Here is a 19739-nt window from a genome sequence, read left to right on the forward strand (position 1 = left end):
GAAGTTTTATAATTCTCAGCCATTCATCTCATTGTATTTTCTTGACATTAGCAAAATATGGTATGATCTAAGAGGTGTGTGTGTGTGTGTGTGTGTGTGTTTGTGAGGAGAGAAATTTGGGGAGGTGCTGTTCCCTTTAAAATATATATGATATACATTATAAATTTCTTTAACAAATACAAAAATGTATTTTTAAAAGTCTTTTTCTAAGGCATAAAGTTCTCATTTTTGATGATATAGCAGTTTTTTGCACATACACATGAAGTATAACCAATAAAAAACTTATTAATAAGCTGTCTATAGAAGTAACCATTAAATCATTTCTTAGCAGCCTGTTCAATGAATATAGGAATTTATTGTCTTTTGGGAAATGCATTTAAAATGCTTGTTCTTACCTAATATTCCAGACTTAGGAATCAAAACTTACTGACTGCATCTCTGTGCTAGTATGGGTTTAGATAGTCCCACATCGAGAATGGAGGTCTGAAGAGTTTAAAAGAAAATTAGAAATGACTACAAGTAAGAATTTCTCAAACATATTCTTCACGCTTCTACAATCTAACACAAGAAATCATGAATACTTGTTATACTATTGTCCCTCTGTGTCTTGGAACCAGCTTTTAATAAGGTCCTTTAAAGACCCACTGGGAAGGGGGTCCTAGACAGACCCCATCACATACTGAACTCTGTTTTAGAGTAAAGAATATACCAAGGTCACAGTCTATGTTCATGCATGGAATGTTCTATACTGGAGGTAGACAGGTAGAGGCAGACAGAGAGACAGGTTTTAGCCACTTAAGCACTAGCTAGCATCCCAGAATCACACTGTTCCTTTCTCACAGCAAGTTCTAGAATTCTGAGAATCAAGAGTAGTTTTCTCATATTTTAATTATGGAAGTGAAATGTTGAACCACTATTACCCAATTAAAATTCTACTCCCAGACTACCACTTCAAGACAAAATGAGGTAGACAAAGACAGGATTTAATCTCCCATCTGAAACAACTAAAACACAGGACAAAATATATGAAATGACACTTTTCAAGACACTGGACATCGCAACAAAGGACAGTGAATATTGAGAGATGGAAACAACCATACAACTGTCCTAGCTCACTACCTGGAAAGAGTTCTTAAGCAGCAATGCAGGGAGGGCAAAGTCAGGCCAGAGCCTGGAAGGCTCCTGAGTTGATGAGATGGAGCTGAGAGAGTGGGGAGACAAGAAGGACAGAATTCATAAGATAGAGTACAGAAGGGAGAATTACAGAGAGAGAACCGTAGAGTTATGTAGATGGTCTCTCTCAAGTATTCAGCAGAGAAATGCTCAGCGCATGTGAGTGAGGAAACCTGAGCCAGAAAAATAACCAATGGAAGTATTAGAGGGACTAATCCATGGAACTCACACAGGGCCAGGAATAGTTCCTATTACCTCCACACAGAGCAGAAAACCTCATAATTCACAGGGCACTGGACAGAGTAATCAGATGCTTCACAGTGGTGTAAAATCATCCCGATTAGACACTGCTCTGGTCCAGTTTAACAATCTGAAATAAACTAGTTCCGCACAAATTCCAGAACAAAGTTCAATAATATTTATAGGAATACAAAACAATCCATCACCTAACAAGGTGAATTTCAGGATGTCTGCCATCCAATGAAGAATTCCCAATCATGGATCTAAGGAAACTACTTGAGCCCAGGAAAAGAACAACCCTAAAAGATTTTTAAAAAAGAATTCACAGAGCTCACAAAGGACCAGGATAAGTCCTGTACCAAACAGTGAGAGTGAAAAATCTCATAATTGATAGGCTGGTTAGAGTACTAAGAAGGGTCATGTTTCAGTATTGGGAAAAATTAATCCTAAATTCTGCTTTGGTACCACATAACAAAGGTTAAAAGCAAGACTCAACAGGTTAACTGCATCCCAGAACAAAGCTAAATACTACTTATAAGAAAACACAAGTATCTAGAGTACAAGAAAATTAAATTCATAACACCTGCCATCCAATAAAAAATGACCTGCCATCCAATAAAAAATGACCATACAATTATGCTGCCACTGAAGCACAAAAGCAACCATAGACAATACTTAAACAAATGGGTGTGGTTGTGTTCCAATAAAACTTTATTTACAAAAAAATCAACAGGCCATATTTGGCCTGAGACTATAGATTCCTGACTCCTGAGTTAAAAATTTATACTACAAACCCTAAAGCAACTATTAAAATAAGACAACAACAAAATGTTATTTTGATAAAAAGCCAACCAAAGGTATAAAAATAAAATCATGTAAAATAATTAATTAAAAATAAGGCAGCAGGGCTTCCCTGGTGGCGCAGGGGTTGAGAGTCCGCCTGCCGATGCAGGGGACACGGGTTCGTGCCCCAGTCCGGGAAGATCCCATATGCCGCAGAGTGGCTAGGCCTGTGAGCCATGGCCGCTGAGCCTGCATGTCCAGAGCCTGTGCTCCGCAACGGGAGAGGCCACAACAGTGAGAGGCCCATGTACCACAAAAAAAAAAAAAAAAGAGGCAGCAAAAGAGAAATAAAAGAACAAAGAACAGAAGGGACAAAAATAACTCCGTGAATAGAAAGATGGAGATTCAAACCCAACCATATCAATAGTCAGATTAAATGTTACAAGTCTGACACACCCATTAAAAAGCATAGATTTTCAGACTGTATAAAAGACAGGGACAATTACATGCTGCCTTAAGTACTGCACATTAAATATAAGGACAAATAGATTAAATAAAAATATGGAAAACAATATACTAAACTAACACTAATTTTTTAAAAACCTGGAGTGCCTGTATTAATATTGACGTAGATTTCAAAGCAAAGAACATTAGCAGGGATAAAATAAGTCATCTCATAATGACAAAGTGTAAATTCACTAAGAGGGAATGATAACCCTAAAGGTTTACACACTTAATAACAGAACTTTGAAATACATGAAGCAAAATCTGACAGAAATTCAAGAAGAAATAGATAAATCCATAATTATAGTAAAAGGTTTCAATCCCTGTCTCTCAAAAAATGTTAGAACATGTAGAGAAAAAATTAGGAAGAATATAGTAGACTTAATACCACTATCAACCAACTTAATCTAATCGACATTTACAGAACCTTCTACTACCCAAAAGCAGAATACACATTCTTCTCAAGTACACATGGAACATTTACCAAGATATACCATGTTCTGAAGCATAAAATAATTTAAGTGAATTTAAGAGAATTCAAGTCATACAAAGTGTGCTTTATGACTACAATAAAATTAATTTAGAAATCAATAATAGAAATTTATCTGGAAACTGCCTAAATATTTTTAAATTAATTAGCATACTTCTAAATAACCCATGAGACAAAGAAGAAATAAAAGGAAATTAGAAAATACGGTGAACTAAAAGAAAATAAAAACATAACATATCAAAATTTGTGAGATGATGCTAAAGCAGTATTTAGAGGGAAACTTGTAACACTATATGCTTATATTAGAAAAGAAGAAAAGGTCTCAAATCAATAATTTCTGCTTCCATCTTAAAAACCAGAAAAGCTAGTGAAACACAAAATTAAGTAGAGAAAAATGAAGTAATAAAAATTAAAGTGGAAAACAATGAAACAGAAAACAAATACAATAGAAAAAAATCAGTGAAACCAAAAGCTGGCTGATTCTCTAAGAAGAACAATAAAATTGATAAACCTCTAGCAAGGCTAAGTGAGATAAAAAAAGAAGACACAAAATACCAACATCAGGAATGATGATATCAACATCACTAACGATTCTATACCTATAAAAGTCATAAGGGGATATTATGAAAACTTTATGCCAGTGAATTTGATAACTTTGATGAAATGGACAAATTCCTTAAAAGACACAAGATACTAAAGCTCATTCAAAAAGAAAGATGAACCGAATGGCCCTAAGTATATTAAATAAATTGAATTTATAGTTAAACACCATACCATTAAAAAAACACTTCAGGCCCATATAGCTTCACTAGTGAATACTACCAATCATTTAATGACAATTTAACATTGAACTTTTCCAAAATACTGAAGAGGAGAAAATTCTACCCAACTCATTCTATGAAACCAGAATTGCTCAGACACCAAAATTAGATATAAACAATAAAGAAAACTACAGTCAAATATCTCTCATGAAAATAGATGCAAAAATTCTTAACAAACTTTTAGTAAATAACGTCCAATAATATGCAAAAAGGATAATACATCATGACTACATGGGGTTCATCCACAGATGCAAAGCTGCTTCAACATTTGACAATCAATCAATGTAATTCACCATATTAAAATATTAAAGAAGAAAAAAACATGATCATCATCTCAATAACTGCAAAAAAAAAGGATTTGACAAAATCTAACATACATTCCTGATAAAAACCCAACAAACTAGTAATAGAAGGGAACTTTCTCAACCTGATAAAGAACATGCAAAAAGACCTATACTTAACTTTGTAATTTATGGTGAAAATATGCTTTCCCCCCTAAAATCAGAAATAAGGCAAGAATGTCTGCTCTTACCAATACTTTTCAACACTGATCTGGAGGATCAAGCCAGTGTAACAAAGACAAATAAATGATGCCCATAATGGAAAAGAAGAAGTAAAACTCATGTGTAGACTACCAACAGAAAGTTCTAGTTGTAGTCTACCAAAAAGTTGCTAGATAAAATCAGTAATTTTAGTTATACTGTGGGATACAAAGTCCAATATACAAAAATAGTAATCATATTTCCATCCAATTTGAAAATAAAATTAAGAAAGTAATTCAAGTTACAACAGCATTTTTTAAAAAGAAAATACTTGGAGATAAATCTGACAAAAGACATGCAAGACCTGTACACTGAAAATGACAAGACACTGCCGAGAGAAATTACAGAAAACTTAAATAAATGGAGAGAGATACTATGTTCATGGATGGAAGACTCAATACTGTGAAAATGTCAATTATTGGAAAATTGAATTACAGATTCAATACAATCCCAATCAAAATCCCAGCAGGCTTTTTTGTAGAAAGTGAAAAGCTGATTTTTAAATTGATATGGAAATGCAAAGGACCTGGAAGAGGCAAAACAACTTTGAAAAAGAAGAGCAAAGCTCAAGGATTTGCAGTAACTGACTTTAAGACATATTATAAAAGTACAGTAATCAAGAAAGTGTTGTATTGGCATAAAGACAGACAAACAGATCAACTGAACAGAACAGTGTCTACAAATAGATCTTCACATATACGGTCAATCGATTTTCAACAAAAAATGCAAGGTAATTGAGTGGAGAAAGCACAGTATTCTCCAATGATGATGCTAAAACAATGAGATATCTATATACGATAAAAAGGACTTCAACACATATTTATCACCATATATGAAAATGAACTCAAAATTGATTATAAACATAAATGTAAAACCAGAAACTACAAAACTTCTAGAAAATATAAGAGAAAATCTTTGTGACCTAGGATTAGGCGAATATGCCTTAAGCAGGACACCAAAAAACACAATTCATAAAAGGAAAAAATATATATAAATCAGACTTCATCAAAATTAAGAACTTCTGCTTTTTGAAAGACCCTGTAAAGAGTATGAAAAGACAAGTCATAGACCAGAAGAAAATATTTTCAAACATACATGATAAAAGACTTACCATCCAAAATATATAAAGACTCAAAATTCAGTAAAAAAATTACCCAATAGAAAATGGGCCAAAGATTTAAACAGACATTTCATCAAAAAAGATAGATATATGTCAACTAAGCACATGAAGAGATGCGTAACATCATTAGTTATTAGGGTAATGCAATTCAAAACCACAATATGGTATCACTACACACTTACCAGATGTTCAAAATTAAAACAAGACTGACCATACCAAATGTTGGTAAGGAGATGGAGCAACTGAAACTCTCATATACTGCTGGTGGGAATGTAAAAATTATATAACAAATTATATAACAATTTTCTTTGGAAAACAGTTTGACAGTGTCTTTAAAATGTTAAAATATAGACCTACTATATAACCCAGTCATTATATTCTTAGGTATTTAACCATGAAAGACGAACACATGTCCATACAATCACTTGCACATGAAAGTTTGTAGCAGCTTTATTAGTAATATCCAAAAATTGCAAAAAAACACACATATCCATCAACAAGTGAATGAATAAACAAATCATTGTATATCCATACAGTGGAATACCACTCAGCAATAAAAAGGAACTACTGATACGTGCAACAACTTGGATGAATCTCAAAATAATTATGCTGAGTTTAAAAGCCAGACCAAAAAAAGAACACATACTATATGATTCCATTGATATAAAGTCCTAGAACATGCAAACCAAACAGTGACAGAAAGCAGATTGAGTAGGGGTCAGGCAGGAGGGAAGCATTAAAAAAGGGCATAAGAAAACTGTTGGGGATGATGAATAAACTAAATATTTTTATTGTGCTGATGGTTTCACAAGTTTATACAAATGTCAAAAATTATCAAAGCATGTACTTTAATATGTGCAGTTTAGTGTATGTCAACTGTACCTCCATGAAGCTGTTTTAAACATGAATAAATTAAACACTACTCCCAGAGGCATTTTGGTAGCTTGAGTAGCCAAAGTCCTAGGTTTGCCCCTAGCTACTTCATCCAGTTATTTATACTGATCTTGTGCCTAAGAGAAAAATGAGTAACACATTGAGATGATCTAAATGACAGGCAGACAGAAAATGCCATTAACTGGCACATTCACTAAATACTATGTAACAAAAAAAGAATAATTAAAATTTCCGTAGGAAAAAAATTAGCAAAAGAAAAAAAAAACAATTATTCTTAGTTTTGTTTCAATAAAGTATAGCAAAAATTTACAAATACTCACTTCTTTGGATAATCTTGTGAAGACATCTCCTCCCCTGAGAAAATCCAGTATTAAATACAGCTTCCCTTCAGTCTGAAAGGCTAATTAGAAATTAGAATGTAGTAATAATAATTTTTAAGGCTTACAAAGCTTAGCATAGTTTTTAATTAATATATATGTTTAGAATTTTATTACTGAACACTATAAAACAATTAAGCATTTACTTACATGGTCCATGATTGGATAACATTATCTCAAAATTAAAACTAGTGTTGAAAAAGCTATAAACCCCTTGCCAGAACATAATCAACCTTGGATGTAGTTTTACACAGAAACTTGTACCACCGTCGTTTTCCTGATTTATGGAGCACCATGTTCTACTGCAATTGCCTTAACTCTACTTCCCCACCTACTTAAAATCTACTAATTCTGTCAAGCTCAACAAAAATGCCACCCCCTCTATTTAGCTTTCTTCTATTAAGGATTTCCCTCTTTTCACATTTCCCTGTAGCATCCTTAACCTCTTCCCCATCAGAATTACTTGTTACTACTTTTGAGATCTCATTGCACTTTATTTATGTCTCTCTTATGGTACTTAATCCATTTTGATTTATACAATTAATTGGACTCACATGTCTGTGTTCCCTATAGATTATAAATTTCTTGAGATCAGAGATTATTTCACCTCTAGAGCCCACTGAATTGAATAGAATGTTTTGAACACAACTGGTCTTTAGTGATTAATCTAATGATATCCTAGAGACTCAAGGAAGGAAATCTTTAGATAATACGACTACTCTCATTCCATTAGGGTAATGGGGAATAAAAGAATAATAGGTGGAAAATTCTAGAGGAATTTTTACAGAGAGAGTTGGGTACATACTATAATGCATTATTTGTCAAAATTACCTAAGAATAAAATCAATAGCTGCTATCTTTTTAAATTTCAAAAATTGAGAGTGACATAGTAGATTGGATCAATGATTTAATAATGTATATGCCACTGAATTCTCCAGGAAAGCCAAATGCCACAATCTCATGCATACATTAAACTAGCAATGGAGCCATGATTAAAACTCAGAACTGCATGGATTAGAAGAATTAATATTGGTGACCCAAAGCAATCTACAGATACAATGCAATCACTATCAAAATAACAATGGCATTTTTCACAGAAACAGCACAAATAGTTTTAAAATTTGTATGGAAACACAAAAGACCCTGAATAGCAAAAACAATAATGGAAAAGAAGAATAAAGCTAGAGGCATCACACTTCCTGACTTTTAGACCATGCTAAAAGCTACAAAAATCAGAACAGTATGGTACGGTCACAAAAAGAGCCATACAGATCAATGGAACAGAATAGAGACCACAGAAATAAACCCATGCACTTATGGTCAATGAATCTATGACAAAGGAGGCAAGAATATACAATGGAGAAAAACAGTCTCTTCAATAAGTGGTGCTGGGAAAACTGGACAGCTGCACGTAAAAGAATGAAATTAGAAAATTCTCTAACACCACATACAAAAATAAGCTCAAAATGTATTAAAGACCTAAACCATAAAATTCCTAGAAGAGAACACAGGCAGAATACTCTTTGACGTAAATCGTAGCAATGTTTTTTTTTGGATCTGACTCCTCAGGAAATGGAAACAAAAGCAAAAATAAGCAAATGGGACCTAATTAAAATTAAAAGCTTTTGCACAGCAAAGGAAACCATCAATGAAATGAACAAACCTACTGAATGGGAGAAAATATTTGCAAATGATATGACCAATAAGGAATTCATATCCAAAATATATAAATAGCTCATATATCTCATCATCAGAAAAAACAAACAACCCAATTAAAAAGTGGGCAGAACACCTGAATGGACATTTTTCCAAAGAAGATATACAGATAGCCAACTGGCACATGAAAAGATGCTCAACATCGCTAATCATCAGAGTATCAAAACCCCATATCAAAACAACGATGACGTATCACCTCACACCTGTCAGAATGGCTATAATCAAAAAGTCTACAAATAACAAATGTTGGAGAAGATGTAGAGAAAAAGGAACTCTCATACACTGTCAATAGGAATGTAAATTGGTGCAGCCACTGTGGAAAACAGTATGGAGGTTCATCAAAAAAATAAAAAATATAACTATCATATGATCCAGCAATTCCACTCCTGGGTATATATATGAAGAAAAAGAAAATATTACCACAAAAAATATATGCACCCCAATGTTCACAGCAACATTTTTTACAATAGCCAAGATAGGGAAGCAACCTAAGTGTCCATCAACAGGTGAATGGATAAAAAAGATGTGGTGGGAGGAATCGGGAAGATGGCAGAAGACTAAGACACGGAGATCACCTTCCTCCCCACAGATACACCAGAAATACATCTACACGTGGAACAACTCCTACAGAACACCTACTGAACGCTGGCAGAAGACCACAGACCTCCCAAAAGGCAAGAAACTCCCCACGTACCTGGGTAGGGCAAAAGAATAAACAGAGACAAAAGAATAGGGATGGGACCCACAACCAGTGAGAGGGAGCCATGAAGGAGGAAAGGTTTCCACACATTAGGAAGCCCCTTCTCAGGCGGAGACTGTAGGTGTCGGAGGTGGGAAGCCTCAGAGCAGCGGAGGACAGCGCAGCAACAGGGGTGCAGAAGGCAAAGCAGAGAGATTCCCACACAGAGGATTGGTGGAGACCAGCACACACCAGCACTAGAGGCTTGTCTGCTCACCCACCGGGGCGGGCGGGGCTGGGAGCTGAGGATCGGGTTTTGGTTGGAGCGCAGGAAGAGGACTGGGATTGGCGGCGTGAATACAGACTGCAGGGGGTTAGTGCACCACGGCTAGCCGGGAGGGAGTCCGGGGAAATGTCTGGACCTGATGAAGAGGCAAGAGACCTTTTCTTCCCTCTTTGTTTCCTGGTGCGTGAGGAGAGAGGATTAAGAGCGCTGCTTAAAGGAGCTCCAGAGACGGGCATGAGCCGCGGCTAATAGTGTGGACCCCAGAGACGGTCATGAGATGCTAAGGCTGCTGCTGCGGCCACCAAGAAGCCTGTGTGTGAGAACAGGTCACTATCCACACCTTCCTTCCAGGGAGCCTGTGCAGCCCGCCACTGCCAGGGTCCCAGGATCCAGGGACAACTTCCCTGGGAGAACGCACTGCGCACCTCAGGCTGGTGCAACGTCCCGCCGCCCTCTGCCACTGCAAGCTCACCCTGCATCCGCACCCGTCCCTTCCTGTGGCTTGAGTGAGCCAGAGCCTCCGAAGCAGCTGCTCCTTTAACCCCTTCCTGTCTGAGTGAAGAAGACATGCCCTGCGGCGACCTACACGCAGAGGCAGGGCGAAATCCAAAGCTGAGCCCCAGGAGCTGTGCGAACAAAGAAGAGAAAGGGAAATCTCTCCCAGCAGCCTCAGAAGCAGCAGATTAAATCTCCACAATCAACTTGAAGTACCCTGCATCTGTAGAATATATGAATAGACAAAGAATCAGCCCAAACAGAGGAGGTGGATTTTGAGAGCAAGATTTATTATTTTTTTCCACTTTTCCTCTTTTTGTGAGTGTGTATGTGTATGCTTCTGTGTGAGATTTTATCTGTATAGCTTTCTTTCACCATTTGTCCTAGGGTTCTATCCATCCGTTTTGTTTTTTCTTTTAAAAAAGTTTCTTTCTTAATAATTATTTTTATTTTAATAACTATTTTATTTTATCTTACTTTATTTTATTTTATCCTTTCTTTCTTTCTTTCTTTCTTTCTTTCTCTCTATATTTCTTTCTTTGTTTCATTCTTTCTTTCTTTCATTCTACATTTTCTCCCTTTTATTATGATTCATGTGGATGAAAGGCTCTTGGTGCTGTAGCCAGGAGTCAGTGCTGTGCTTCTGAGGTGGGAGAGCCAACTTCAGGACACTGGGCCACAAGAGACCTCCCAGCTCCACATAACATCAAAAGGCAAAAATCTCACAGAGATCTCCATCTCAACACCAGCATGCAGCTTCACTCAATGACCAGCAAGCTACAGTGCTTGACACCCTATGCCAAACAACTAGGAAGACAGGAACACAACCTCACCCATTAGCAGAGAGGCTGCCTAAAATCATAATAAGTCCACAGACACCCCAAAATACACCGCCAAACGTGGACCTGCCTACCAGAAAGACAAGATCCAGTCTCATCCACCAAAACACAGGTACTAGTCCCCTCCACCAGGAAGCCTACACAACCACTGAACCAACTTTAGCCACTGGGGACAGACACCAAAAAAAACAGGAACTATGAACCTGCAGCCGGCAAAACGGAGACCCCAAACACAGTAAGATAAGCAAAATGAGAAGACAGAAAAACACACAGCAGATGAAAGCGCAAGATAAAAACCCACCAGACCTAACAAATGAAGAGGAAATAGGCAGTCTATCTGAAGAAGAATTCAGAATAATGGTAGTAAAAATGACCCAAAATCTTGGAAATAAAATACACAATATGCAAAAAACATTTAACAAGGACCTAGAAGAACTAAAGATGAAACAAGCAATGATGAACAACACAGTTAATGAAATTAAAAATACTCCAGATGAGATCAATAGCAGAATAACTGAGGAAGAATAACGGATAAGTGACCTGGAAGACAAAATAGTGGAAATAACTACTGCAGAGCAGAAGAAAGAAAAAAGAATGAAAAGAACTGAGGACAGTCTCAGAGACCACTGGGACAACATTAAACGAACCAACACTCGAATTATAGGGGATCCAGAAGAAGAAGAGAAAAAGAAAGGGACTGAGAAAATATTTCAAGAGATTATAGTTGAAAACTTCCCTAATATGGGAAATGAAATAGTTAATCAAGTCCAGGAAGCACAGAGAGTCCCATAAAGGATAAATCCAAGGAGAAACATGCCAAGACATATATTAATCAAACTGTCAAAAATTAAATACAAAGAAAATATATTAAAAGCAACAAGGGAAGAACAACAAATAACACACAGGGAATCCCCATAAGGTTAACAACTGATCTTTCAGCAGAAACTGTGCAAGCGAGAAGGGAGTGGCAGGACATATTTAAAGTGATGAAGGAGAAAAACCTACAACCAAGATTACTCTACCCAGCAAGGATCTCATTCAGATTTGATGGAGAAATTAAAACATTTACAGACAAGCAAAAGCAGAGAGAGTTCAGCACCACCAAACCAGCTTTACAACAAATGCTAAAGGAACTTCTCTAGTCAAGAAACACAAGAGAAGGAAAAGACCTACAATAACAAACCCAAAACAATTAAGAAAATGGGAATAGGAACATACATATCAATAATTACCTTAAATGTCAATGGATTAAATGCTCCCACCAAAAGACACACACTGGCTGAATGGATACAAAAACAAGATCCATAAATATGTTGTCTACAAGAGACACACTTCAGGCCTAGAGACACATACAGACTGAAAGTGAGGGACTGGAAAAAAATATTCCATTCAAATGGAAAGGAAAAGAAAGCTGGAGTAGCAATTCTCACACCAGACAAAATAGACTTTAAAATAAAGACTATTACAAGAGACAAAGAAGGACACTACATAATGATAAAGGGATCGATCCAAGAAGAAGATATAAGACTTATACTTATGCACCCAACATAGAAGCAGCTCAATACATAAGGCAAATATTAGCAGCCATAAAATGGGAAATCGACAATAACACATTCATAGTAGGGGGCTTTACCACCCCACTTTCACCAATGGACAGATCATCCAAAATGAAAATAAATAAGGAAACACAAGCTTTAAATGATACATTAAACAAGATGGACTTAATTGATATTTATACGACATTCCATCCAAAAGCAACAGAATACACATTTTTCTGAAGTGCTCATGGAACATTCTCCAGGATAGATCATATCTTGCGTCACAAATCAAGCCTTAGTAAATTTAAGACAATTGAAATTTTATCAAGTATCTTTCCCAACCACAACACTATGAGACTAAATATCAATTACACGAAAAGATCTGTAAAAAATACAAACACACGGAGGCTAAACAATACACTACTTAATAACGAAGTGATCACTGAAGAAATCAAAGAGGAAATCAAAAAATACCTAGAAACAAATGACAATGGAGACACGATGACCCAAAACCTATGGGATGCAGCAAAAGCAGTTCTAAGAGGGAAGTTTATAGCAATACAATCCTACCTTAAGAAACAGGAAACATCTCGAATAAACAACCTAACCTTGCACCTAAAGCAATTAGAGAAAGAAGAACAAAAAAACCCAAAGTTAGCAGAAGGAAATAAATCATAAAGATCATATCAGAAATAAATGAAAAAGAAATGAAGGAAACAATAGCAAAGATCAATAAAACTAAAAGCCGGTTCTTTGAGAATATAAACAAAATTGATAAACCATTAGTCAGACTCATCAAGAAAAAAAGGGTGAAGACTCCAACCAATAGTATCAGAAATGAAAAAGGACAAGTAACAACCGACACTGCAGAAATACAAAAGATCATGAGAGATTACTACAGGCAACTCTATGCCAATAAAATGGACAACCTGGAAGAAATGGACAAAATCATAGAAATGCACAACCAGACAAGACTGAATCAGGAATAAATACAAAATATGAGCAGACCAATCACAAGCACTGAAATTGAAAATGTGATTAAAAATCTTCCAACAAACAAAAGCCAAGGACCAGATGGCTTCACAAGCAAATTCTATCAAATATTTACTGAAGAGCTAACACCTATCCTTCTCAAACTCTTCCAAAATATAGCAGAGGGAGGAACACTCCCAAACTCATTCTATGAGGCCACCATCACCCTGATACCAAAACCAGAAAAGGATGTCACAAAGAAAGAAAACTACAGGCTAATATCACTGATGAACATAAATGCAAAAATCCTCAACGAAATACTAGCAAACAGAATGCAACAGCACATGAAAAGGACCATACACCACGATAAAGTGGGGTTTATTCCAGGAATGCAAGGATTCTTCAATATATGCAAATCGATCAATGTGATACACCAGATTAACAAATTGAAGGAGAAAAAATATATGCTCATCTCAATAGAGGCAGAAAAAGCTTTCGACAAAATTCAACACCCATTTATGATAAAAACCCTGCAGAAAGTAGGCACAGAGGGAACTTTCCTCAACACAATAAAGGGCATATATGACAAACCCACAGCCAACATCATCCTCAATGGTGAAAAACTGAAAGCATTTCCACTAAGATCAGGAACAAGACAAAGTTGCCCACTCTCACCACTCTTATTTAACATAGTTTTGGAAGTTTTAGCCACAACAATCAGAGAAGAAAAGGAAATAAAAGGAATCCAAATCGGAAAAGAAGAAGTAAAGCTGTCACTGTTTGCAGATGACTTGATACTATACATAGAGAATCCTAAAGATGCTACCAGAAAACTACTAAAGATAATCAATGAATTTGGTAAAGTGGCAGGATACAAAGTTAATGCACAGAAATCTCTGGCATTCCTAGATACTAATGATGAAAAATCTGAAAGTGAAATCAAGAAAACACTCCCATTTACCACTGTAACAAAAAGGATAAAATATCTAGGAATAAACCTACCTAAGGAGACAAAAGACCTGTATGCAGAAAATTATAAAACACTGATGAAAGAAACTAAAGATGATACAAATAGATGGAGAGATATACAATGTTGTTGGATTGGAAGAATCAACATTGTGAAAATGACTCTACTACCCAAAGCAATCTACAGATTCAATCCAATCCCTATCAAACTGCCACTGGCATTTTTCACAAAACTAGAACAAAAAATTTCACAATTTGTATGGAAACACAAAAGACGCCGAATAGCCAAAGGAATCTTGAGAACGAAAAAGGGAGCTGGAGGAATCAGGTTCCCTGACTTCAGACTATACTACAAAGCTACAGTACTCAAGACAGTATGGTACTGGCACAAAAACAGAAATATAGAGCAATGGAACAGGACAGAAAGCCCAGAGATAAACCCATGCACATATAATCACCTTAACTTGGATAATCAAGGCAGGAATGTACAGTGGAGAAAGGACAGACTCTTCAATAAGTGGTGCTGGGAAAACTGAACAGGTACATGTAAAAGTATGAGATTAGATCACTCCCTAACACCATACACAAAAATAAGCTCAAAATGGATTAAAGAACTGAATGTATGGCCAGAAACTATCAAACTATTAGAGGAAAACATAGGCAGCACTCTCTATGACATAAATCACAGCCATATCCTTTTTGACCCACCTTCTAGAGAAATGGAAATAAAAACAAAAATAAACAAATGAGACCTAATGAAACTTCAAAGCTTTTGCACAGCAAAGGAAACCATAAATAACCATAAATAACCCTCAGAATGGGAGAGAATATTTGCAAATGAAGCAACTGACAAAGGATTAATCTGCAAAATTTAAAAGCAGCTCATGCAGCTCAATAACAAGAAAAAGCCAAACAACCCAATCCAAAAATGGGCAGAAAATCTAAATAGACATTTCTCCAAAGAAGATATACAGATTGCCAACAAACACTTGAAAGAATGCTCAACATCATTAATCATTAGAGAAATGCAAATCAAAACTACAATGAGATATCATCTCACACCGGTCAGAATGGCCATCATCAAAAATCTAGAAACAATAAATGCTGGAGAGGGTGTGGAGAAAAGGGAACACTCTTGCACTGCTGGTGGGAATGTGAATTGGTACAGCCACTATGAAGAACAGTATGGAGGTTCCTTAAAAAACTAAAAATAGATCTACCATATGACCCAGCAATCCCACTACTGGGCATATACCCTGAGAAAACCATAATTCAAAAAGTGTCATGTACCAAAGTGTTCATTGCAGCTCTATTTACAATAGCCAGGAGATGCAAACAACCTAAGTGTCCATCATCGGATGAATGGATAAAGAAGATGTGGCACATATATACAATGGAATACTACTCAGCCATAAAAAGAAACAAAATTGAGTTATTTGTAGTGAGGGGCATGGACCTAGAGTCTGTCACACAGAGTGAAGTAATTCAGAAAGGGAAAGACAAATTCCATATGATAACACATATATATGGAATATAAGAAAAAACATATGTCATGAAGTACCTCGGGGTAAGACGGGAATAAAGACACAGACCTACTATAGAATGGACTTGCAGATATGGGGAGTGGGAAGGGTAAGCTGTGACAAAGTGAGAGAGTGGCATGGACATGTATACACTACCAAATGTAAAATAGATAGCTAGTGGGAAGCAGCCGCATAGCACAGGGAGATCAGCTCGGTGCTCTGTGACCACCTGGATGGGTGGGATAGGGAGTGTGGGAGGGAGGGAGATGCAAGAGGGAGGAGATATGGGAACATATGTATATGTATAAGTGATTCACTTTGTTATAAAGCAGAAACTAACACACCATTTTAAAGCAATTATTCTCCAATAAGAAAAAAATAAGAGAAAAACAAAAAGATGTGGCGTACACACACACACACACACACACACACACACACATACACACACACACACAGAGATTATTAATCAGCCATAAAAAACAATGAAATATTGCCATTTCAACAACATGAATGGACATAGAGAATATTATGCTTAGTGAAAATCAAAGACAAATATTATATGATATCACTTCTAAGTGGAATCTAAAAAGTAAAACCAACTAGGGAATATAACTAAAAAGAAACAGACTCATAGATATAGAGAACAAACTAGTGTTTACCAATGGGGAGAGGGAGAGGGATGGGGCAAGATAGGGGTAGGGGATTAAGAGGTACAAACTACTATGTATAAAATAAGTAACCTACAAGGATATATAGTACAACACAAGGATTCATCACCAATATTTTATAGTAAATATAAATGGGATATAACCTTAAAATTGTGAAACACTATATTGTACACCTGAAACTTATATAATACTGTAAGTCAACTATATCGCAATTAAAAAAAAAAAAAACCTCAGAACTGTCTGACTCCAAATTCATGTTCTTTCCATTGTACCTATTGCTTCTCACTTGTATTCCTCTCCTGCCAAATATAAGAAAAAATAACTCAAATAGACTAATATACCATATGGTCCTCTTCAACAGAATGAGGAAGTAAGATTAATATGCTCATTATGAACATGTAAGAGGGGCCCTTCCAAACACAAAAATGTTTTGAAGAAATTGTCACAGTAGTTTATAGCCTAAGATCCCTGGAGGTATAGCCTAGTACAGAAATACTACTAGACAAGTAATCAGAAGACACTATCTTGTTACCTTAGACAAGTTAACCAACAAATACAGGAAAGACAACTAAAAGCTAGATATTAATTCTTATTTCAGATAAATACATTTTACATAGTTGAATGTATTAAATCATTCCATATTCATTTCCTGTTTGAAGTATTTATATCCTGTTATATTATTGTCTGAAAGGAAATCTTAGTTCTCTAATTCCATATTTTTTTTAAAAAAAGATTACATACCATAGTGCAACTTGACAATAAATGGATGATTTACTTCCACCAGTATATCCCTCTCCATCTTTGTCCGAACTCTGTCTCGAACTAAAAATTACAGAAGGGTAGAATATATTGCTCTCGTATATAATTTCAGTAGAGATCCCATCAGTAATTCACCCAACAAAAATACAGAAATATAAAACATAACTTTATAAGTGCCCAAATTTGCAGTCTATATTCCTAGACAGTAATTACCATATTCTCAGAAAGCTAACAAATTCAGTTTAGATCTAGAGATGTGTTAAGGAGACACAAAGTTATTTGGTGAATAAGCATTTATTATATATTAGTCTCCAAATTGTTCAAATGAGTTTATTGATTAAAACTGAGCACAGTGTTATTGTTATCACAGCCTGGAAGACAGTGTATATAAGTGTATGCAGGTGGCTGTGCTTTCTCAATATGCAATACCAAAACAGATAGAAAAAATAAGAATCTTGAAATAAAAGAATATAGTTTAATAAAATAAGTTCACTTTAAATAAAACATGTCACTTTTTATCCCATTAAATTTTTACTAGGGTACACTCTCACTAAATTAGGGTATATGCCAATATCAAACCTAGAAATATCACTTACCACTAGAAATCTGTAACAATTACTAATGTTAAAAGGAAACTAAATCTACTCATCTTATATAAGCAGTGCACAGCATATTTCTTAAAACAAGCTTTACCACATTCTATTTTAATAAGGTTTCCAATTTTCTACCTTTTAAAGAAGCTTTCTTTAACACCTTCATTGCATAGAGCTGTCCAGCATCAGGACCAGTCTTCTTTCTAACAAGAAAAACCTAATAGGAGAATTAAAATTAAAACAGTGAAATTCACATCCCAAGCCATTCCTGCTAAACATATACATTAGCACATACATACGGCCCTGCATTTTCTCTAATTTTATAAAGATATACCTTTCTCTATAAATTATACTTGGTTAATATTTTCTCACTTTCAGTCACTTAGTGAATCACACTCCCGTACATCCTATTGTGGAAAAGAAAATTTAAAAGAACATTTGAGAAGTTTCTGATGTAAGAGATAAATAATATAACGAAAGACAATTTGAGCTAAGGGAGCTCCTTATAAGACCCAAGCTCCTTTTTGTTACCTTAATAAGGAGCAAACAAATGTGATGACCATTAATTTGATACCTTCATTTCTACTTCCCTATTGGTCCATTTTAGAAGTTACCAGGTATTTTATTTTCTAATAAGAAATCAGGCAATTCTTATCTGTCTGCCAAGAAAAAGAATCAAGATGGCAAATATTTCAATAAAGAAATGAAAGTTAAATTATTTAAAGTTACCAAGTAAGCTTAAGTAATAATATCTCATATTTTCAAACCAGTATTATGACTCATTAAAAGCTAAGTTTTAAAAAGCCTCAGTTATGAAGATAATTATGAGTATATTACAGTTTTATGAGTTATTTATTAGCAAAGGGTTGTTTCAATTTTTTAACTATTTAGTAAAACGTGTTCACTGCCTTACCTGCCATCCTCAACTCTAACAAGTTCTATTCAAGTGTTGCTTAACTTTAAAATGTGGTCAAGTAACTAACTTGTTCACACAAAACTGCAGATGGGAGAGATTTTAACTAATTTTTTGTCTTGCCTCTTTCCTAAGGTAGAGCTTAAAACCCTTTAATCCAAATATTTTATGTGATAATTATGTATCAGCCAACTGGGCAGGTGAGGGGGTGGAATCTTTACTTCATTTAATCTCTGCTTCTCCTATTCTTTATATCAGACCTAAACTCAAGGACCATTTCAGGTTTACAGTTTTCATACTCATCTAGTGTAGTGCTTCTCACACTTTCTGTGTAGACCAACCAGTCTTTTTTCCCCCTTTTCTCCAAGTCCATTGCAGACCATACTTCTATAAAATATAATCAAAATGAATTATTTAGAAAATTGAAATTTAAATGTCATAAAATACAATCCCTTTTTATACTAATTGATTCTACACATAAAATTACTTTGTCAAATTTCTGTAAAAGTTGCTAAATGCTTACTCTCAGTTTTTGAACATGTCTTACAGTAAGCCAGTAACAGTTCATACCACACTTGGAGTAGACTAATCAAGAGAATTCACATATTAACAGATGGCTGGGTTTTGCAACATAAAACTATCTTTGGAGAAAAGAAAAGTTCAGGGCTTGAACCAAATCATAAAATTGCATATCACCATAAACATTTCTGTACTGAAAGAACTAACAAAGCTACTACCCTATGTTACTTTCATGTCTAATATCTACTCTGAACTCCAACAAGATCTCCCCAAACAATGTAGAACCCCAAGGAAGTGTGCATTGCCACAGAAGATTTCAGTAGCTTCAT

At 35.4% G+C, this 19739-nt stretch overlaps 1 protein-coding gene across 10 annotated transcripts in view; it reads right to left on the bottom strand.

The window, feature by feature from the left end:
- RPS6KA6 (ribosomal protein S6 kinase A6) overlaps positions 1-19739 on the bottom strand; it is a 171512-nt gene that overhangs the window by 77869 nt on the left and 73904 nt on the right. For 8 of the 10 annotated variants that reach the window (XR_007474917.1, XR_004476398.2, XM_049705089.1 and 5 more), the window contains 3 exons: positions 18114-18195; positions 17368-17448; positions 6888-6967 (listed from right to left, as the gene is read on the bottom strand). Coding sequence is in view for 8 of the 10 variants with exons in the window: in XM_049705089.1 (XP_049561046.1) it covers positions 6888-6967; positions 17368-17448; positions 18114-18195 (243 nt within the window). In the remaining 2 variants the exon portion in view is untranslated. Of the gene's footprint in view, positions 1-6887; positions 6968-17367; positions 17449-18113; positions 18196-19190; positions 19279-19739 lie in introns of all 10 variants that reach the window. The other 2 variants (XM_033404043.2, XM_033404044.2) reach the window with 2 other exon arrangements.

Source organism: Orcinus orca, chromosome X, assembly GCF_937001465.1.
Source record: "Orcinus orca chromosome X, mOrcOrc1.1, whole genome shotgun sequence".
NCBI classification, from domain to species: domain Eukaryota; kingdom Metazoa; phylum Chordata; class Mammalia; order Artiodactyla; family Delphinidae; genus Orcinus; species Orcinus orca.